We start from the raw sequence: 20,554 nt of genomic DNA, 5'->3' as shown, positions 1-20,554 counted from the left end.
GCCACGGGCCCCACTTGGCTGCCCGCTGCATCCCCGTCCCCGCGCAGCGCTGCCGCTCCGCTGACGCAGACCCCGGTGGGGTTTCAGAGGTTTATTGGCATTAAGCTTAAATCTGTTCCTAATTGACTGAAATGGAACCAAAATAAGGCTGGTTTGAATCAGAACTGGAGCAGGCACTGGGCAAACCCCAGCAGCCTCCAATCAGCCCGCGCGGCTCCCCGGGGACAGACCCCCACCCCGTGCGCTCGCACGTGGGACCCCGGTGAGAAAAGGGCCAAAATCGCTTCCCGGGGGGAACTGCGGCGAGGGTGGGGTCCCCCGGGAAGCCCCCGCCGCCTCTTTCATCCCAGGGGCTGCTCCGGCTGGCAGAGCAAAGCCCCCGTGCCCCCCGCGGCCGGGCAAGGCTGGCGGGTCCCCTCGCTGTCCCCGGGGCTGGGCCAGCCCGGCCCCCCAACCTCACCCCACCCCATCCCCCAGGGCTGCGGGGCCGCGCTGCGCCCCGGCCGCCTCCCCGCGCCCCCGCGGCGGGGCCGGGGCGGGCGCGGGCGGTCCCGGGTGGGCGCCGGGCGCCCCGTGCCATCCTGCCGGCGCTCGGTCCCCCGCGGGCTACAGCTTATCGCCGGGAAGAACCTGCGGAGAGGAGCAGAGCCCCGCGTCGCCCCGGGGTCGGCGTCACCCCCCAGCATCCCTGGGGTGGGGGGTCACCCCGCGTCCCCCCCCCCGTCCCCACCCAGCCGGGGAGAAGAAGTGCGAAAGGCTCCTTACCTACCTGGTTGCGTGCTTTGTGCGATTTCTGCAGCCACACGCGCCACTGGTCGTAGAGTTTGATGCCGAGGTTGGAGCAGCCGTAGGCGTGTTTCTTCACCCACCCGAAAAACTGCTTCAGCTCCCGCCGCAGCGTCGTGTTCTGCTCCCCGCCTTTGGGGTCGCAGCCCCCCGCCACTCGCTCTGCGGGGACAAAGGGGGGGTCGGTGTCACACGCGGGGTCGCGCCTCAACGCCCCTCATCGCCGCGGATAACGAGGGCCGGGAGGAACGCGAGCAGGTTTTGGCTCCCGGCTGGGAAAGCCGAGCTCCGAATTGGCTCCTCTGCAAGAAATCCGGGCACGGAGCGGGGCAGGGCCCCCGCACATCGCCCGGTGCGCGGGGAGGGGAGCACCGGCAGCACCGGCGGCACCGGCGGCAGCCCCGGGCGCTGCCGGCCGCACTCACCGCTGCGCGGGGTGGAGGCGGCCGTGGGGTTGCTCCAGTCGCTCCAGATCCCGGCTTTCTTGGAGCCGTAGATGCTGAAGGGGTTACAGCGCACCTGGACGAAGTAGACGGTGCCGGGGCGCAGGCCGGCCAGGCGACAGGAGGTCTGGTTGCCCACGTCGTCCACCACCTGAGAGGGACGAGATGGCAGCGCCCGCACCCTCGGCCGCCCCGCGCTGTCCCCCCGGCCGTGCCCACGCACCTTCCACTCGGAGCTGTCCTCCACGCGGTATTGGATCTGGTACTTGGCTTGGAAGAGGAAATCCTTGAGGGCCGGCGGGGAGCTCCAGCGCACGCTCAGCTGGTCCTCCAGGTCGCCCACCCTGCTGACGTGCACGTCCGACGGCGGGTCCGTGGTGACTGCGGGGACACGGCAGGGCTGGCGGGGACAGCGGGGCAGCGCCGCGGGGCCGCGAGGGTTAAGGAGCCGCGGATGCAAAAGCGGCTCCGGAGCGAACAGCCTAATTCGATTAGGAGCAATTCTGCTCACATATCGCCCATTTCCTGCCCCGGCCCGGCGCGGCCCCTCCCCGCCGGGTCACCGGCACGGCGAGGCGGTGACACCGCGGCGCTGGCGCGGCTCACCCACGTCGAGGATGTCCAGCATGACCACGTCGGACACGGCCACCCCCAGGCGGTTGGACGCCTCCACCCAGATCTCGTAGGGCGTGAAGAGGGCCAGGTCCTTGGGGATGTGGCAGGAGTAGGTGCCGGCCGTGTGGTACTCCTGGCAGGTGTTGTCCTGGCCGTACCACCTGCGGGTGGTGATGGTGAGGCACCGGCACCGCTCCCTCATCCCCGGGGTGTCCCGTGGGTCGTTTTTGGCCATGAATTGGGGGGACCGACCCCGTGGTTCACCCAACCCAACCAAGGCCGTGGTGGCTTCTCCTCACCCTCCCCAGCTCCTCACCCATCACAGCAGCACAACTCCCGAGCAGGGGCCAGCCTGAGGGTATCGAGCTGCCCATTCCCTGTTTCCCATTAAATCCCAGCGTTTTTAACAATAACGAGGATGAGGGTGAGCACCCACCTGCGCTTGTACTTCAGGGTGTAGTTGGTGTGCAGGAAGGTCTCCCCTTCTGTCCCCGGCGCCCACTTGCACGTCAGGTCCTTCATGTTTTTGGACCAGCAAGTGATGTTGACTGGTTTTTCTGGGGGTACTGGGAGAGACAAAAACCAAAAAAGAAGCGGTTCCAGAGCTGTTTATTTTTCCAGACACAAACCCCAAACCCAAGCTGCTCTCCCAGCAGAGCCTCTGTATTCCCGGGAGCGTGTGGCGACCCAAAAAACAAACCCAGGCTGCATTCCCTGTTCTGATTCCGTATTCCGGGGACGTAGCATCGTCCCTAAAATAGCCCCAGATAAAATCTTACGATTATTGGTCCGGAAAAGCGCGTTTTAACCGCGGCTTTGCCGAAACGGCCTCTCGGCTGCGCGAGGGTTCCACCAGAGCAGCTCCTGGCGCTCTTTGGGGAGAACCAGGATGCTGATCCCTCTGTGGGGATCCCTGGCTCCTCTCCCATGGGAGAGGCACATCCTGGGGCTGGCTGGGTCCCGGCACAGAGTGGCTGGAGCCCGGCACAGAGCCCCTGGACACTGGTACAGAGCGCCTGGACACTGGCACAGAGCGCCTGGACACTGGCATAGAGTGGCTGGGCCCTGGCATGGAGTGACCAGACCCCGGTACAGAGAGGCCGGACCTCAGCACAGAGTGACCAGGCCTCAGCATGGAGTGACCAAACCCGGTACAGAGTGACCAAACCCCAGCACAGTGACCAGACCCCAGCACAGAGTCCCCAAACCCCAGCACAGAGTCCCCAAACCCCAGCACAGAGTCCCCAAACCCCAGCACAGAGTGCCCAGACCCCAGCACAGAGTGTCCAGACCTCAGCACAGAGTGACCAGGCCTCAGCATGGAGTGACCAAACCCAGTACCGAGTGACCAAACCCCAGCACAGAGTCCCCAAACCCCAGCACAGAGTGCCCAGACCCCAGCACGGAGTGACCAGACCCCAGCACAGAGTGTCCAGACCCCAGCACAGAGTGTCCAGACCCCAGCACAGAGTGCGCAGACCCCAGCACGGAGTGCCCAGACCTCAGCACACAGTGCCCCCACCCCAGCACGGCACGGCCCACGTACGTCCAACATAAAGGCAGGAGCCGGCCAGGATGCCACCGTCCCTGCTGTGGCACACCAGGTTGTCCCCCGACTGCTGCCTGGAGCCGTTGAGGCGCGCCAGGGCCACGCTGAGCGTGGAGGGGCCCAGGGCGGCGTAGGAGGCGGCCGGGAGGCGCCGCCCGTTCAGTGTCCAGTACAGATCCTCGGCCTTCAGAGGGACATCGGGGCTCAGCGTGCACGTGGCCACCAGCGAGGAGCCGATCAGCAGCGTGGGGTCCTGGGGGGAGATCACGGCGGGGTCTGCAGCCGGAGACACAGACAGCGGGGGGAAAATGAGTTATGGGGGTTTGACAAAATTAGGGCTGCTTAAATGTGTCTTGTGCCTGTTTAAATACATTTTATATCTATTTTACGTGGATTTAAACGCCTTTATGTCTCTTCTGCATTCATTTAAATACTTTTATATCTGTTTAAGTGCATTCTTTTGCTGGTTTGTATCGCTTTAAATCACATCTACATCAGTTTAAATCACCATAGATGTTTTATATTAATTTAAATACGTTGTTTAGCTATTTTACATCGGTTTAAATCATCACAAGCCTATACTGATTTAAATCACATATCTATTTTATATAGATTTAAATCACCACATATCTATTTTATATCTATTTAAACACAATGGTTTCTATTTTGCATCAATTTAAATACACTGGTTTCTATTTTACATTGGTCTTAATGCGTTTCATATCTTTTCTTTACTTCTGAACATTTTATATCCATTTTATACCTAAACACATTTTATATCTTTTACATCTATTTAAATAGCTTTTTTATATCTATTCTGTATCTCAATACACACCTATTTTTTATCTATTTAAATACACTTTGTACCTACTTTTATATCTACATACATCTGATATCTAAACCTTTAATATCTTTTATCTAGATATCTAAACTTTTAATATCTATTTTTATATCTACATCTATTTTAGAACTTTTGAAATACTTTTTATATCCACTTTTTATCTTTTTTTTTTTTTTTTTTTTTTCCCCAGGGCTGGGGCGGGGCTGGGTGGCGGCTTCGGGAGTTTTTCCGTGACAAAATGATTTCGAAAAGGGAAATTCGAGGGGATTTTTTTTTCCCCTTTCCCCTCCTTTCCCAACGCTGCCAAGCTCCGGCGTTTCCCGCTGGAAATGCCCGGGGGTGAGCGAGCTCCGAGGTGCCCCGAGACCCCGAGGGTGCTGCGGGCTGGGAGAGGGGAATTTCCCAGCCCGGTTTACCCCGGGACCCCCCGGCCCCGAGGCTCTCCCCGCTCCGGGGTGTTCCGTGTCCGTCAGCCCTTATCGGCTCCATCCGCACGCGCCGCGCTAATAATCCCAAATTACCTCCCGGAAAGTGCCGCGACCTCCCCGCCCCGCCGCCCTCCCGGCCCCGCTCGGCTTTCAGCGCCCGCCGCTGCCGGAATCCCGCCGCACCGGGGACGGCCCGGCCCGGGGTCCCCCTCCCACCGCCCGCAATTAGCGCTCCGAAACCCTCCTTACGCCGGGGAGGCTTAATTAGGAACGGCCGCCGTGCTTGGGGGGGTAAAGCTGCGGGGAAAAGCAGCCTGGGGTACCCCAAATACCCGTGTGTCGGTGCCGGACACCCCGGGGTTCTCCGAGCATCCACGGGCCGGTGCCAGGCACCGCGGGGTACCCCGGGCACTCCCGGGTTGGTACCGAGCACCCCCGGGTTGGTACCGGGCACCCCCGGGTTGGTACCGGGCACCCCCGGGTTGGTACCGGGCACTCCCGGGTTGGTACCGGGCACCACTGGGTTGGTACCGGGCACTCCCGGGTTGGTACCGGGCACTCCCGGGTTGGTACTGGGCACCCCTGGGTTGGTACCGGGCACCCCCGGGTTGGTACCGGGCACCACTGGGTTGGTACCGGGCACTCCCGGGTTGGTACCGGGCACCCCAAACACCCACGGGGCGGTGCTGGGACCCCCGGGATGCCCCGAGCATCCGCGGATGGTGACGGATCCATCCCAGTCCCCGGGACAAACCCTTCCCAAGGCTGCCAAGGCCTCTGGAAATCAAATCCCCCTTCTCTGCCAGCGAGCCCACCCTGCCACGGACTGAGCCCACCCCAGCCACGGGCCGAGCCCACCCTGCCACGGACCGAGCCCACCCTGCCACGGGCCGAGCCCACCCTGCCACGGGCCGAGCCCACCCAGCCACGGGCTGAGCCCGGTTCTGCCACGGGCCGAGCCCACCCTGCCACGGGCCGAGCCCACCCAGCCACGGGCCGAGCCCGGTTCTGCCACGGGCCGAGCCCGGTTCTGCCACGGGCCGAGCCCACCTCAGCCACGGGCCGAGCCCGGCGCTGCCGCGGCTCTGCCGGTAACAGACCTCGCACTCCGAGCCCTGAATGTCCCGCCCTGATTGTCCGAAACCTTCATCTAAACAGCCCCACAAACTCACACAGCGCTGTAAACCAGACACGTTTCCCATCCTCCAAGCGGGACCCTCTGGAGGGGCCAATTTTCTCTCTCTCTGTATTTTCTTTCCCCGGGATTTTGGTTTTTTTCCCCTCCTCCAAGCAGGACCCTCTGGAGAGGCCAATTATATACATATATATATTATATTTTTTCTCCCTCTGGAATTATTTTCCCCCTCCCCTCAGTGCGGCCGCGGAGCCGAACATGTGTTTTAAAAGGGAAAAGTGTGAAGTTTTCCGATCGGGGAGGAAAGGGCCGGAGAGACGCAGGCAGGCTGTGGAATGTGCAAGTTGCAACGAAAATACCTGCTCGGGGGTTTTATGGCTTCTCTATTGCAAAGAAAAAAAAATGCTGATCAGGTGCTAAGTAATGCTATAAAGTAAAACCACATTTCCAAGGTGTCGGGAACGTTTATGCTTTTCTTCCGAAGGGCCGGATTTCATTTTGGTTTTATATCGGAGTTTTAAGGGGTTGGGAAAGAAAAAGGGGGGGAGGAGAATTAAAAAAAAAAAAAAAAGCTCCGATAAGTGTCAGAGATCACACAGTTAAAAAAGATTTATTGAGCTGTGCAGGGGGTCAAAAGGAAAATAGAAATAATTGCCCTGAAGAACAAAAAGGAATTTGGGAAGCTCTGAATTCCACAGGAAAAATAAAATTAAATATATGTGTGTAGTTAGAGCTCTTCTAAAACTCGAGCAGCGAGGTTTGCGGGCAGACACGGTACCCAAAAATGCTTCACCCCTCTTCTCTCCTCTGCCCTCCAGTCCTTTTTTCCCCCTTTCTCATCCCCGCCTGGCATTTCTCGTGCCCATCCCTGGGCTCGGGGAGGGATTTATAAAAAGCCCAGGCATTCCAGCGCGGCCGAGCTGCACCGAGGGGAAACTTTCGCTCTCTAAAAGGAGATTTGGCTTCGCCTTGGCCAGCGCCGCACGTCGAGGGGCCAGCGCTGCCCAGGACCCCCGTGGGGAGGGGGAAAATGGGGGTCCGGAGGGGGGACCCGGCTGATTGAGGGGAGGAACGCGCGGGGTCAGCCCCAGCAAGGCTCCGGCCGTGGCCTCGGATCGGCCCCTCCAGGCTGGGCTGGGCACCGGACTGGGCACCGGAGTGGGCACCGGGACCGGCCGCCCTCGCTGACTGCCCCGAAAGGGATTTTTGGGGCGTTCCTTCTCCCCACCCCATTGCTCCAGCGGTTCCTGCCCCCATTAACGCCCTTGGGGCTCCCGCGTTCGGGGCGGTGTGCGGGTCGGGGGTCCGCGGCGGCGGGGAGGGGGCGCGGGAGCCGCGGGGAGAGCGGTGCGGTTCGTGGCGGGTCCCGTCCGCCCGTCGGAGCGGGGAACGGATCCATCCCCGGCCCTGAGGAATTCCCATCACCGGGAGGAAGCCGAGCTTCCTGCGGCGGGCAGCGGGAGCTCGCCCTCCGCTCCCCGGGCCGCCGCGGGGGCAGCGGGGCGGCGGCCGGGACCGGGGCTCGGCCGGGTTTAGGGCTCTGCGGGGAAGCGGGGACCCCTCCCCTGCGTGTCCCCCAAACCCCGCGGGGCTGGGGCCGCGCCACAGCTCAGCCCACAGGTGGCACCTCCCGGACCTGCCACCGCCGGGCGGGGCCCCCAAATTGGGCATCACTGAGGGGCCCCCCAGGGGGATTTTATTTTTGGGGGGGGGTCGTTGTTCTCCGTGGGGCAGGGAGGGAGGTCCCTATTGTTCGGGGTGGGAAAAGGGGATTCATTGTTCTCTGGGATGGGGGGGCGGCTCTCCGTGGGGACCCCGTTGTTCTCGGCAGGGGGAGGGGGGGTCTCGGAGGCTTTGGGGGGGGCAGAGGGGGGCGATGGCCCCGGGGGTGCGAGGGGGTCGCGTGGGGAAGGGGTTCGCTATTGTTCTCCGGGCGGAGGCCGGGGGTTTCCATTGTCCTGGGTGGGGAATGGAGCCGCATTGTTCTGCGGGAGGGGGGGCCGGACGGCGGGGAGGGGGGACAGGGGGGGACCGGCCCTTCTCGGGGTCCCCCTGCTCTGGGGGAGAGGGAGCACTCCGTGGGGGAGGGGGGGCTCTCCCCGCTGCTCTCGGGGATGGGGGGCAGCACAAAAAAGGTTCCTCTATTGTTCTCTGAGGGGAAGGGGCGGGGGGGTCCCTGCTGGGCTGCTGGGACGGGGATGGCGGGTCCCGGCTGCCTGTGGGGAGGCGATGGGGGGTCCCGGCTGCCCTCGGCGGGGGGGTCCCCGTCCCCCTCGCAGCAGGCGAAGCGCAGCCCCGAGGTGCGCCCGGCGGCGCCCCCGCCGCGCCCGGGACCGCTCCGCATCCCGGGGCAGGGGGGGACGCGACCGGCGGAGAGGAACGGGACAGCCCCGGGGGGCTCCGCATCCCGGCACCGGCGGGGGGGACGCGGAAAGGAGCGGGGGAACCCCGGGGGGCTCCGCGTGCCGGGGCCGGAGCCGGGCGGGAGAGCCCCGGGGGGCTCCGCTCGGAGCCCGCGTGGCCCCGACGGGACCCCCGCCCGCCCCGCGCCCACCTTGCGGGAGCAGCCCGGTGCTGCCGGTACTCACAGGAGAGCGGCTCGGCGCGGGGCAGGCGCGGGCAGAGCAGCAGCAGCAGCGGCAGCATCGGGAGCAGCGGCGGCGGCGGCATGGCCTCCTCCGGTGCCCGTCGGTGCCCGGGGCGGCGGAGCGCACCGGCACGTCCGGGGAAGTCCCGAGCAAGTCTGAGCAACCCCCGGTTACCAAAGCCCCAACTGCCGCCCTGGCCCCGCCCCGGGACCGCCCCCGGGGGGGCAGAAAGCCACCGGCCCCGCCACCCCATCCCCCCCGTCCCGCTCCGGTACCGGCTCCGGGACAGACCCCGGCACCGGCCCCGGGACTGGCCCCCGCTCGGTGCCCGCTGCCGCGGCGGGATGCTGGACCCCCCCGGCCCTCCCCGGGGCCGGTGTCCCGCTCCCGGCGGCCGCCCCGGTAGGTGAGTAAGAGCCGCCCCGGGGCCGCCGGCCCACGGGTGACTCACGCGGGGACCCTCCCGCGCCCCCGGGGCCGCTCCCGCCGCCGAACGGGCCCCCCCCGCCGCGGCTTCCCCACGCTCCGGGCGCCTCTGAGATCCAAAGCCCTGTTATTGCTTATTTCGGGGCTGAAAACAGGAACATCATCCCGTAAATCCCGATATTTTCTATCGAATCCATCATCTCTGGGCTTTCCTCCTCAGAACCCCAAAGAAGAGACAAAAACCATCCCAAGTGGCTCCAAGTCCCCCCAGAGCGGGGCTGCGTTTGCCCCCAGGGGTGGTGGCATGTCCGGTTGTGCCACCAGCGCGGGGACAAAGCCACCCACTCGGGCATCCCTCAGTGTACCCCCGGTCCCCCCTGTCCTCCCCTCCCTGGGGTCCCGAGATCTTTGCAGACCCTCAGACAGGTCAGAGACCTCCGGGACGGCAGATCCTGCTCATGGCAAGGCCACTGTCCCCAGCTGTGGGGACAGGGGACACCATTCCCTGTGGGGAACGGAGCGTGGAGGGTGCCAGGGGACCCCTGGGTGGCCCGGGGTGCCCCATGGGCTCGGGCTGGGGGGTGACACTGCCTTTGGCTCAGAGGTGTTGGGCACCAGCAGGGATTGCAGGGATTAGAAAACACAATTTAAAAAAAAACCCAAAAAACGCGAGGGGGAGGGCGCCCAAACAATGCCTTTTCCCATCGTCCTGTTTTTTGGAAGCTTCTGAACTGTTTTTGTTGAAATTTCCCAAAAATGTCAGGCTCCGGGAGCCACCCAGCCTGAGAAACTTCAGCCCCAGCGGCCGCGGTCTGGCCGAGTGAATCACGGCTGCCCCGGGGGCTGGCGGCCGCCCGCGGTCCCGACCCACCGCCCGCAGCCCCGGAGCCACGCGGGGACCGCGGGGAAAGGAGAAATCCCCGCTGCGGAACCGGTGCCGGTGCCGGGAGCAGCGCCCGCCCTGCCCGGACCCTGCCCGGACCCTGCCCGGACCCTGCCCGGACCCTGCCCCTGATGTTTTCTCCATCCCTGGCTCCTCGGCTCGCACCCGGAATTTGGGGGATTCAGGGTGGGATCCCCGCGAGGGGGTGGTCCCCACCCAGAGGGGACACGGGTGGCTCCAGAGACGTCACCAGAGGGTGGCTTGAGCTGTGCTTGGGGTACAGGGGAAGATGGGGGGACAGAGGCGCCGGGAGGGGAGGGTCGGTCCCCACTGGTGTCACCTGGGACATCGCGGGTGTCACCCCAGGTGGCACAGGGACATTCGACCTCCCAGCAGCACCTGTGCAATGGGGACAGGGTGAGGGGACAGAGGGGTCCCCAGCCCCGCGCAGTGCCGGGGTGGCGCCAGGACCCGCCCGGGAGCAGCCGGAGGTGGCCGAGCCGCTCTCCCGCGCTCTGAGTCAGCGGCGGCCGGCCCGCGGTCAGCGCTGCCCTTTGACAGTGACCTTTAAAGCTGCTCCCTCCGGCCCACACTGGCGGGCACCGGCCGGAGGCGGGATCCAGCCCGGAGCCCCCTCTGATCCCCGCCCGGGGGTCCCCCGAGGCCGGCGCGGTCCCGCTGCTCCCCGGGCGCGGCTCCGTTCCCAGGGCCTCTGTGCCCCGCTGCGGTGCGGGATCTGTCCATGGGGCCCAAATCCCTGCCACGAACTCTCTGCTCTGCCCAGGGTGGCCGTGACCCCCCAGGGGAGCGCGGGTGACCCCGGTGATGTCCCCAAACCCGCCCCGAGAATCCTCGGTGCAGCTTCCCACCGGCCGTCCCCGTCCCGCCGCCCTCCGTCATGTGTCACCAGGGCCCTGAATTAATCTAATTACTTGATTTCGCAGCCAGAGCTCACTCCATAAAATCCTTGGACGCAGACAGCATCTGGCTCAAGGGCCGGGGTGTAAAAAACAAACAAGAAATAAAAAAAAAAACCAACTCAAACCCCGGGAAAAGCGGGAGGAGAGGCTGCCTCGACTGCCTGCATCCTTTTAAAGTGACCTGGGGGAAAAATAAAGAGGCAAGAAATGCAAAGAATCCAGCAGGCAGAGTTTGCTTTCTATTCCTCTCAGTCACATTTCCACATCCATGGGTAATTTATAACCCGCTTAACCCCTTCCCTGCCACCCCCCCCGCACACACACACCTTTTCCCTGCAGAGCATCCTCAGGGTGGCCGCACCTTCCCGCTTCTGTTTGCTTTGGGAAGCACAAAGAGCCCCGCGGCTGAGCCTGAGGAGCTCCGGAGGAGGGGAAAAAATGTCAAGAGGGTGCTCGAGCACGAGGGATGGGCTCTGCAGGGTTGGGACACGGAGTGAAGGGTCCCCTGCCCGTGGGAGGGACCGTGGGGACTCCCCGGACAGCGCGGGGGGAGCCGGAGCCTTCCCGAAAGGCTCCCGGAAAAAAAAAAAAAAAAGAAATGTAGGTCAGTAGTGATAAATGCGAAAGGCATCGAGTGTTTCTGGAGAGGGGAGGAGGGAGGACAGCACGCGTTTGCCAGCTCGGGTGGTTTTGCCTGGGAAAGGTTTTTTTCCCGTGGAAAGGTGAGCGGATGCAGCGGGGCAGGTGCGGCGGTGCCCACCGGAGGGCTCCGGTGCCCCCGGGGCTCCGCGCTCCGGCCCTGCCCCTGCCGCCGGTGCAAGCCCCACCTGCGGGGCCGTGATTTACGGTGACAGCCCCCAATCTACCCCATTTTCTCGGCCATCCGTCACCGGTGCCGGACCCGCGGCTGGCGGGGCTCCAGGAGGGGGAAGGGGAGCGCAGCGCCCGGGCAGCCCCCCCGGCCCGGCCCAGCTCCTTCTCTGCCGGCCCTGCTTTGATTAATAAGATGAATAAACTGCCGGGGCGAGGAGAGGCCCCGCTCCCTGCGCCCCCCAGCACCCCCAACCCCTCTGTCCCTGCCCCGGGGCTGGAGCACCCCTCAATCCCCACCCGGGCCACGGAGACCCCCCCGGCCCCGTGCCGGGGTCTTGCCATGTGTTCCCCATTAGGGCCGGAGTTAGCGAAGCCCCCCCGCCCTCCCCCTGCTCCTCCCCCCGCCCCACTTTGGGGTGCTGCCATAAATGAGGGGAAGGGGCAGGGCGGGGGTGAGGGGGGGGCGTGGGGGGCGTCTCTGGTGTCCTTTGAAGCCGGGAAATCACGGCTGGAAATTCGGGGTGTCCGGGAGAGCCCAGGACCGCCCGGGGGCCGGGGAGGGGGGGTGAGGATGGGACATAGAGGGTGGCACAGGGGGTCTGACACTGGCTGGGGACCCTGGGGACAAGGGGCTGGTGCCCTCCTGAGGGGCTGGTCCGTGTGGGTGGCACTGAGGCAGCCCTGTCCCTCTGTATGACAGCGGTGCCAGTGTGACCCCGGTCACCCCCTCAGTCCCCCTGCTCTCCTCAGCCCCTCTGTGTCAGGGTGGCCTCCGGTCCTGCTGCGCATCCCCCGGTCCCCCTGAACCCTCCTGCACCCCCCGGTGCCCCCCTCAGCCCAGGGTCCCCCTCCACGCTCTGGTCCCCGTGAATCTCCTGGTCCTTCTCATGTCCCCTTTGTCCCTCTGCATCCCCCGATCCCCTGCGTCCCTGGTCCCTGGGCCCCCCAGTTGTCCCTCATCCCGGGGGTCCCCTCACCCCCCGCTGCCCACGCATCCCCCATCCTCCCGCACCCCTCTCTCATCATCCCCGCCCGGTGCCGGTGCCGGTGCCGGTGCCGGTGCCGGTGCCGGTGCCGGTGCCGGTGCCGGTGCCGGTGCCGGTGGATCTGCGGCAGGCTGCGGCGGCTCCCCCCGCCCCCGGCTCCCCCCGCCCGGCGCACGGCGCGTCACGGCGGGGCCGGCGGCGGCGGCGGCGGCGGCGGCGGTGGCTGCGCTCGGCTCCGCTCCGTTCCGTTCCGCTCCGCGCCCGCCATGGCGGCCCCGGCCCGCCGGCCCCGGGCCCTGCTCGCCCTCGGCCTGGCCCTTCTCGCCGCCGTCGCCGTCGCCGGCACCGGCACCGGCACCGACCCCTTCTCGCCGCAGCTGGGAGACACCGGCGGGTGCCGCGGGCAGTGCGGCCGCAGCCTGCAGCGCCGGGCCGCCGCCGTGAGTTCGGGGCACCGGGGCACCGGCGGCACCGGGGGCTGGGGGGGCACGGGGGGCAAGGGGAGCATCAATAGCTTTGGGGGTACCGGGAGCCTCGGGGGCACTGGGAGTACTGGAAGGCACCGGAGGCATGGGGAGCACCGGGAGCATCGTGGGCGCTGTGGGTATTGGGGGCATTGGGACTGTCAGGAGGATTGGGGGTGCCAGGGGCTTCGGGGGGGCACAGGGGGCACTGGGGGTGCTGGGGGGCACCAGGGGCACGGGGGTCACTGGGGGAACTGGGAGCATGGGGAGCACCAGTAACACCTGGCACACTGGGAGTGCCAGGAGCAGTGGGGGCACCAGGGGGGCACCAGGGGGGTCAGCAGGAGCAGTGGGGACAGCCCTGACAGGCATCTCTGCCTCACACTGGGCCATCCCCCCGTGGGAACAACATGGGGGGCACCGGGGCACCCCCAAAGGTCTCCTCCAGCGGTTTTGGGGTACCCCCGGTGAGGGCATCCCCACTGATTTGGGGTGCCCGCAGTGTCACCCCTTTACCCTGAGCCTGCCCCTTCCCGGTGACCTCCGTGTAGGCTCTGAGTGCCCCCCACGCCCCCTCAGCGAGTGCCCGGCCCCCCAAATCTGTACCCCTCCCCCAGAGCAGTGCACCCCCGCCTCCTGCCAGCCCATGCCAGGGCCCGGCTGGTGCCAGCAGAGACAGGGAGACCCTCCACGAGGACTTGGCCAGGCGCAAACCCACCCTGGGGTGCACCGGGGGGCTCGGGGAGCGCCAATTTTGGGGTGCCAGCCCTCACCAGGGGGCCGGGTGGGGGCGGCGGTGCCCGGTGCCCCCAGCTGGGGGGGGGGGGGCCGCGTGGGGGGCGCCCAGCGCAGCCATGGGGCCAAGCCCGGTGCCAGCTCCGCGCTCTCCTCCTCCTCCCCGCAGGATGCTGTTCTCAACGCCTGTTACCGGGGCTGCCGGCTGTTCTCCATCTGTCACTTCGTGGATGCGAGCGCCGAGCTCAACACGACCAGAGCCGAGTGCGAGGCAGGTGAGAGGAGCCGGTGGTCGAGAGGAACCCCCCGAGCCCCAAATGCCATCCCGGGGGGATCCCCGCACCCCGCCGGGAGCAGCGCGACACCGACACCCTCTGAGGGCCCGCCCCGCTCGGCCCCGCGGCGGGCGGGGGCGGAGTGACGCGCCCTGGGGGTCGGCGGGGAGCGGGACGGGGGTCCCGGGGGCTGAGCACCCCCAAACCCTGACCCTCCTCTCTCGCAGCCTGTGCCGAGGCCTACGGCAACGCCGAGGAGCAGTTTGGGTGCGTGACCGGGTGCCGCAAGCAGCTGCCCGAGGTGGAGGAGAGCAGGAAGGAAAAGGTGAAGGGAGATGGGGAAACCCCTCCTGGCACAGGAGATCAGCACAGAGCCGACCCTCCCTCGGGATGGGGGACATCCCACATGTACATCCATCCATCCATGGATCCATGGATCCATCCATCATCCATCCATGGATCCATCCATCCATAGATCCATCCATGGATCCATCTGTCCCACCATCATCCATCCATCCATCCCTCCCTCCATGTGGATGGGAGCTCCAGCTGTGCCAGGTTGATCCAAGCCACCCCTGTCTGCTTTGTCACCAGTATAAAAATCAAATTAACTGGGCTGGACTGGGTTGGACTTGGCTTGGGTCTGGCAGGGAGACCCCAGGGAATTCCCAGGGTGAGAGGCTCTGACTGGGGATCGTGGCAGATTCCCCCAGTTTTGATTTGCTATCCCTCCCAGCAATCAGCAAAGCTTCCCCCTCCCACATTTAATTAATTCAGCTTTTGCCCAATTAATTAAATCAGACTTTGGCCCAAGGAAGAGGCTTTTGGTGCACGTGCAGGCAAAGGTCAATCTGTGCCGTAAAAGGAGTGGAAAGCTCCTTTGAAGGACCCTCCTTTGCAGCCTGGAGGTTTTAAGACCTTCCCAGTGCCCAATCCCATTTTCCAGCCCCTCTCCAAGGCCAGGGATGAGCGTCTGGGGGTGGCAGGGAGGGCCCTCACCCCCTCCACCCACCCAAAGCATTTTTCCTCGGGTTCCCAGACGAGCAGGCAAAGCAGATTTAGCATAATAATTAGATACAGAATCTGACCTATTTATTTCCTGTTTGCTGGTTTGACCGTGCAAGGGGCTGTCGGAAAATGTTCGGAGCCAGTGGCAGGGAGCAGCCAAGCGGATTCCAGCAGGGATGCTTTAAAAATAACAAACTGCCGCGACGGCCAAGAATCCAGGGCACCGAGAGGCTGCCAGGAGAGGAACGCCCTCGGCACAGCCGCCACTCCGCTCCCGCTGTCCCCGGCACAGGGGGGTGACCCCACCTCAAAGGGACGGTCCTGGGGCCGGGTGGTGGCCCCAGAGCCGGGTGGTCACCCCAGGGGGCACAGCCCTCGCTTGGTGACCCCCCCTGGCACTGGGCCATGGCCCTGGCACATCCCTTTGCATCCCCGGGAAGCTGCACCCGGCTCGGCCCGGCCGTGACCTCGGGGTGGGTGACGAGGGGACAGAGGTGATGTGATGTCCCCGCTCCTTTGCAGAGCCTGGAGCTGAGGGCGCCGTCGTTTTCTGTGTTGGATTTGGTCTCCACCTTCTGCAATGACATCGTCAGCTCTGCCCAGAGCTTCATCTCCTCCACCTGGACCTTCTACCTGCAGGCGGACGATGGCAAAGTCGTGGTGTTTCAGGTGGGGGTGTCCCCAGGGCCCTCCTTGTGGGTGCCCGGAGGGGTGGGGACGCCCCTTCCTCACTGCCTTCCCCCTCTTTCCCTGCTGAGCAGTCCCAGCCTGAGATGGAGTACCCGGCACCCGAGGCCCTGGAGATGCAGCCAGCACAGCCAGGATCGGGATCGGGATCCAGCCCCGGCGCCCCCCAGCCTCACACAGGTCCGGGGGGGTTCTGGCTGCTGGGAGGGGGCTGGGACCCTCCGAGCCCTCCTGGCTCCCATCCGAGCTCTCCAGAGCTGAACAAATTTCCTGCTTGTCGGGTCTGATCAGCTTCCCACACCCTCACCCACCCCGGGGGGGCTCTGGGTGGGCCCCATGAAGCTGCTGGGACCCCCCATGGCCCACGGGGGGAGAGCGGGACCCCCACCATGTGCTGGCAAGGGGATGGGAGAGGGGAGGGTGTGCCCACATGGGTGCCAGGTTCAGCATCGCCTCTCCCCTCCCAGGGCCCCGGGCAAAGGGGGACAAGCCCCCCGTGAAGGAGCCTCGGGGCAAAGCCAAGGTGCACCCCCAGGAGCCCCCCCAGCAGGAGCACGATTTCCTCGGCTGCATGTCCAAGTAGGTGGTCTGGGACCTGCTGGGGGTGGCAGAGCAGACCCCCCCAGCCCAGCCCCCAGCCCGTGCCCTGCCATAAACCCGTCCCTTCTCTTTGGCGGGGGGTGGTGGGGTGCTACAGGCGCTCGGGCCTTCCTCGCTGGATCCTGGCTGCCTGCCTCTTCCTCTCCATCATGGTGATGCTGTGGCTCAGCTGTGCCAGCCTGGTGACCGCCCCTGAGCAGCACGTCAAGACCCAGGTACGGGGTGAGCACAGCCCCAGGGTGCCAGGGACAGCGGGCACGGCTGGCTGGGCATTGCTGTGCCCTGTTTGTGGTGCCTAGTCCCCGTGTGGGGTGTGAGGTGCACCCCCAACCTGGGGATGAGGGGGTCCTGCACCCCCTTCTGGGTCTGCACTCTTGTCCCTTCCTCTCTTCCAGCCTCTGAGCATCAACGGGGACAAGGAGTACCTGGAGGACCTGGACGGCCCCGGCTCCTTCCCGCTGCCGCCCGTCATCACCGTCACTCTGTGCCCCGCGCACGGCGGGGACGACGCGGGGCCGCTGCCCCTCAAGGTCGACCTGGACAAGACCATCCTGTAGCGCTCCCACCCCTTCCCACCTCCCTCTCACCGCCCCCACGGCATCGCCCCCGTCCCGCCCCGCTGCCCCTCGGGCTGCCCCGCGCCCCCGGCTCCCCGAGGGGCATCCCCGGCTGCCCGGGGGTCCCGGGCACAGCTCCGGGCACAGCTCCGGGAGCCGGGCAGCGGCTCTGCCTCCTCCGGGGATGCGCTGCGAGCTGCGATCCTGGCTTGCAGCGCCTGGAGGCCGCAGGGAGCCCGTCCCCGGAGCGGGACTCGCTGTCTCCTCCCGCCCGGAGCCGCCGGGGCCCCGCAGCCCTCCGGGCATGGGTCCAGCGCTGGGCAGGAGGGAGCCGGCTGCGGTGGGGGATGGAGAGCGTCTGCAGCCTTCTGAGCTTTGGCTCGGCACATCCCCGGCCTCCCACCTTGGGCTGAGCCTCCGAGGCGCCGGCCCCGGCCCTGGGAACTCCCTTCCGCCGGCCGGAGCCGACTGCCTCGGGGAGCCGAAACGTGGCGAATGGATTTGGCGTTGGCAGCCGGACACAGGAGCGGATCCCGCCGCCTCCGTGCCCACGCGAGCGCCCGGCCAGCCGCGTCCCGGAGCTGCGGAGGGGCCCTGGGATGGCTCCTTCCCCTCCCTGCTCCCTGATGCCCTTGGTAAGCTGGCCCCGGCGCCAAGCAGGGGATGAGGCTGCTTTTCCCCGGCTTCAGGCTCGGACAGGAGGTGGGAGCTGCTGGGACGGCTCCATCCTGGGCTCGGCATCCCCGCCCGACGCTGCCAGCGGCCTGCGGGGCTGCACTGGCGGCAGGGCCCGTTCTCTGTGACCCCGGGCTCCAAGCGGGACCGAGCACGGCTCCCCTCGGCACAGCCCCTGGGCACGGAGGTGTCTCGCCCCTCCCCATCTCCCCCCATTCTCCACCGCTGGATTTCATGCATCGTTTCGTGGTTTGATTGGCACCGGCATGCGGCCCCCGGCGTCCCCCGGGGACACCCCAGTGCCGGGAGGGTGTCGGTGCCGCCACCCCCGTGTCACCTAACACGTCTGTACAGATTAACTTATTGCCCCCGACCCCCTCCCCCGGGTTTTTGGGCTCTCTCCGTGTGCCGGCAGCTCCGGCCGTGGCGTGGTGGGACGGGGGGGGTCTCTCATCCCCGTCCCACCGGTTTTGTGCTGCTCCGTTATCACTTTCACCCATCCAACACATCTGGGTTTGGGGAACCGGGTTGGGGGGAGGCGTGGGAGGGGTGGGGGTCTCGTGTCCGTTTTGGGGTCCACTTCTCGTTGTTGCTTTTCGGCCGCGTGTGAAGCTCGGTGGAGTCTGTGATGCTCCGGCCGCGGCAGCTCCCCCGAGCCGCGGGCGGGAGCTCCGGGGAAAGGACGGAGCCCTCCCCTGGAGCCCTCCCGGCCTCCGGAGGGCGAACCCAGCCCCGGGCTGGGAGGGGGAACGGAATAAAAGGTTTGTACCAGAGCTGGGCCGGTCCGTGGCTTCGTGGGGCGCTGGTCCCGGGATGGAGCGGGTCGGATCCCCCGCACGGGGCTGGCAGGAGGGCACGGGGCTGTTCCCGGTCGGGAAACCGAGCCGGGATGAAACCTCTGGCAAACGGGAGAGAAATCCCTGCCACGGAGCTCCTCTCTGCTGCTGGGTGAGAGATTCAGCATCACTGTGGGAGGGGATGGTGTGGGGCACCCTGAAACGTCCCCTGGGAGCTGCAAGGGGGGAAGGCAGCACCGGGAGAAGCTCCGTGCACGGGAAGGGAAATGAGGGAGTTCCCGCTGGAAAACAGCCGTGGACAGCATTTCCAGGAGGGAAAGTGTCAGTCGGGATATGCACAGGAGTGACACACCGGTGTGACACACCAGGGTCACACACAGGGTCACACAGCAGTGTCACACACCAGGGTCACACACAGGGTCACACACCAGTGTCACACACCGGTGTGACACAGCAAGGTCACACACAGGGTCACACACCAGTGTCACATATCAGTGTCACACACAGGGTCACACCCTGCTGTCACACCCCGCTGTCACCCCCCAGCACGCACACACCTCCCAGGGGCTGGCACGCCCCACCTTTCCCCCTGCCGTGCTTTGTCCTGGCGCGGTGCCCGAGCCCAGCCAGGCCGGGCTCCCGCGGTGCCAGGCTGGGCAGGAGGGGCTGCAGCCCCCCGGGCCCTCCGGGAGCCCCGCGGGGTCCCTGTCGGAGCCCGACGGCCCCGGGCTGCGGAGCCAGGCGTGCGGAGGTGCTGGGGATGGATGCCGCGGGAGTCACGGACAAAGAAGGATCTCGAAAGCCCGGCCCCGCTCCCTGCCAGCAGCCTCGGCTGCCGGAGCACGTCCCAAGCCTGTCCCTCCACGGGGGTTCGATGTCACCCCCTCACGGGTGCTGGAGGGGGTTTGCCCTACATGGATGGGGACGGACGGTGCTGGGTGGGAGGATGCTCCGGGCGGCCTCGGCCCTGTGGGGCTGGCATGGGGGGCAGCCTGGGTGCTGTGGGGGCATTTCCCAGCCCACAGTTGGATTTTGGAGGATGGCACGGCGCCCTCAGCAGTGCCCCAGGGTGGGCAGAGGGGGTGGCAGGGCAGGATGAGAGGGAAGGGCTGAGAGGTGCAGCCCAGCACGGAGCAGATTTTGAGGTGGGCACAGTCTGATAACTCGGGGGCAAGGACCCCCTGGCCGGGCCCAGGCCACCGAGTGCCCCTCAGAGGGCAGGGACGCCCCTCGGGGGGTGTTTTCTGCAGAGTTTTCCCAGGGGCTGGTGCCGGGGGAGGCGGGAAGGCCCCGGGTCGGCGGGGACAGCTGGCAAACCCTGCCCACCGCGGGCAGCGCGTCCCCGCCCGGGATGGGAGCCGGGCTGCAGACCGTGGACAAGCTCCTCGTCTTTAAACTGGAGTCAGATTCCTCCCTGCTGGCTCGGGGGGCAGGAAACTGTGCCCAGGAGCAGGTGAGGAGGGACCCCACTCTAACGAGAAGGAGACGCATGAAATTCGCTGGTTCCACTCGCCCCAGCAGGCAGCCGGGGGCTTTTCCACCCGACGCCTTTTCTTTCTCCCTCTTTTCCTCGCTCCCTCTTTTATTTTTTCACAGGGGAAGGAGGATTCCTGGTGTGTGGCCCCATCAGCCATGGGCAAGCCAGGGATCACCCTGAGCCCACGGCAGTGATGAGGGCATGAGGGCACCCTGAGCCCACAGTGGGTCACGTCCTTGGGGCGAGAATTTGTGTGTCCAAAACATCACATCCATGTGTCTGTCAGCATGTCCTGGTGTCCACCCTCAGGTCCTCATGTCCATCCTCAGGTCCTGGTGTCCACCCTCAGGTTCTCATGTCCACCCTCATGTCCTGGTGTCCATCCTCACATCCTCGTTCCATCCTCACATCCTCATGCTCATCCTGATGTCCTTGTGTCCACACTCACCTTTGTTTCCATGTGTCCACCCTCACCCCTGTGTGTCCACACTCTGTGCCAAGAAGTAGCCCCCAAAAGTGGGAAAAATCCAGCAAGTTCCGTCCTACACTTCCACCACAGCCCCCTGTGGCATCTCCCCCCGTGGCTGTGGCTGGGTCTCCGTGCCAGCCGTGGCTGCTGAGGGCTGTGGGGGTCTCACCAGCTGTGATCAGGGTCAGCAGCCCCCCTGGCTGCTCATGGTGGCTGCACTGGGCTGCTCTTGTCCCCTCCAGAAAATCTCAGCTGCTGGGAGCTGGCCTGGCTCCACCGGGCTCACACAATGCCTGGAGGAGCCGGGCCAGGCACGGATTCCCCTCCCCTCCCGCCATCTGCTCCCAACCCTGGTTTTGTCCCTATTTCTCACCCCATTCCCCTCAGGAGCACTTGC

At 65.7% G+C, this 20,554-nt stretch overlaps 3 protein-coding genes across 6 annotated transcripts; 2 read left to right on the top strand and 1 right to left on the bottom strand.

Moving 5' to 3' along the window:
* Positions 1-76: 76 nt before the first annotated feature.
* CRLF1 (cytokine receptor like factor 1) lies at positions 77-8,612 on the bottom strand. Of its 3 annotated transcripts, none has more exons than XM_063403491.1 (8): positions 8,386-8,612; positions 3,391-3,669; positions 2,281-2,410; positions 1,836-2,005; positions 1,453-1,610; positions 1,212-1,380; positions 759-948; positions 77-630 (listed from the first exon to the last, which is right to left on the bottom strand). In XM_063403491.1, the coding sequence occupies exons 1-8, from the start codon at positions 8,465-8,467 to the stop codon at positions 342-344; spliced, it is 1,467 nt and encodes a 488-aa protein (XP_063259561.1). In that variant the 5' UTR covers positions 8,468-8,612; the 3' UTR covers positions 77-341. The 3 variants fall into 3 exon arrangements, with proteins under 3 accessions (XP_063259561.1, XP_063259560.1, XP_063259559.1); XM_063403490.1 differs by having other exon boundaries at positions 766-948; positions 8,386-8,605; XM_063403489.1 differs by having other exon boundaries at positions 770-948; positions 8,386-8,604.
* Positions 8,613-12,586: 3,974 nt separating this feature from the next.
* TMEM59L (transmembrane protein 59 like) lies at positions 12,587-16,740 on the top strand. Of its 2 annotated transcripts, none has more exons than XM_063403524.1 (8): positions 12,587-12,853; positions 13,782-13,887; positions 14,115-14,212; positions 15,418-15,564; positions 15,657-15,762; positions 16,050-16,162; positions 16,257-16,397; positions 16,578-16,740. In XM_063403524.1, the coding sequence occupies exons 1-8, from the start codon at positions 12,680-12,682 to the stop codon at positions 16,737-16,739; spliced, it is 1,047 nt and encodes a 348-aa protein (XP_063259594.1). In that variant the 5' UTR covers positions 12,587-12,679; the 3' UTR covers position 16,740. The 2 variants fall into 2 exon arrangements, with proteins under 2 accessions (XP_063259594.1, XP_063259596.1); XM_063403526.1 differs by having other exon boundaries at positions 12,588-12,853; positions 16,050-16,161; positions 16,280-16,397.
* Positions 16,741-18,253: 1,513 nt separating this feature from the next.
* On the top strand, positions 18,254-20,147 carry LOC134553629 (cadherin-related family member 5-like). The gene is made up of 2 exons (XM_063403543.1): positions 18,254-19,997; positions 20,038-20,147. Exon 1 carries the CDS (start codon positions 18,393-18,395, stop codon positions 19,308-19,310), a length of 918 nt encoding a protein of 305 aa, XP_063259613.1. The 5' UTR covers positions 18,254-18,392; the 3' UTR covers positions 19,311-19,997; positions 20,038-20,147.
* Positions 20,148-20,554: the final 407 nt, after the last annotated feature.

Source organism: Prinia subflava, chromosome 8 (assembly GCF_021018805.1).
Source record: "Prinia subflava isolate CZ2003 ecotype Zambia chromosome 8, Cam_Psub_1.2, whole genome shotgun sequence".
NCBI lineage: Eukaryota > Metazoa > Chordata > Aves > Passeriformes > Cisticolidae > Prinia > Prinia subflava.
Note: the sequence above shows the minus strand (reverse complement) of the source record. Positions and strands in the feature narration are given on the sequence as shown.

Bases quoted from the DNA above. Each gene is read 5' to 3' on its own strand.
- CRLF1 (XM_063403491.1), bottom strand. From the start codon at position 8,467: ATGCCGCCGCCGCCGCTGCTCCCGATGCTGCCGCTGCTGCTGCTGCTC. The intron at 3,670-8,385 runs GTGAGTACCGGC...CTCCGGCTGCAG, and splicing joins CCGCGCCGAGCCGCTCTCCT to ACCCCGCCGTGATCTCCCCC. The intron at 1,611-1,835 runs GTGAGCCGCGCC...GTGTCCCCGCAG, and splicing joins GCTGGACATCCTCGACGTGG to TCACCACGGACCCGCCGTCG.
- TMEM59L (XM_063403524.1), top strand. From the start codon at position 12,680: ATGGCGGCCCCGGCCCGCCGGCCCCGGGCCCTGCTCGCCCTCGGCCTG. The intron at 13,888-14,114 runs GTGAGAGGAGCC...CCTCTCTCGCAG, and splicing joins CAGAGCCGAGTGCGAGGCAG to CCTGTGCCGAGGCCTACGGC. The intron at 15,565-15,656 runs GTGGGGGTGTCC...CCTGCTGAGCAG, and splicing joins GCAAAGTCGTGGTGTTTCAG to TCCCAGCCTGAGATGGAGTA.
- LOC134553629 (XM_063403543.1), top strand. From the start codon at position 18,393: ATGGTGTGGGGCACCCTGAAACGTCCCCTGGGAGCTGCAAGGGGGGAA.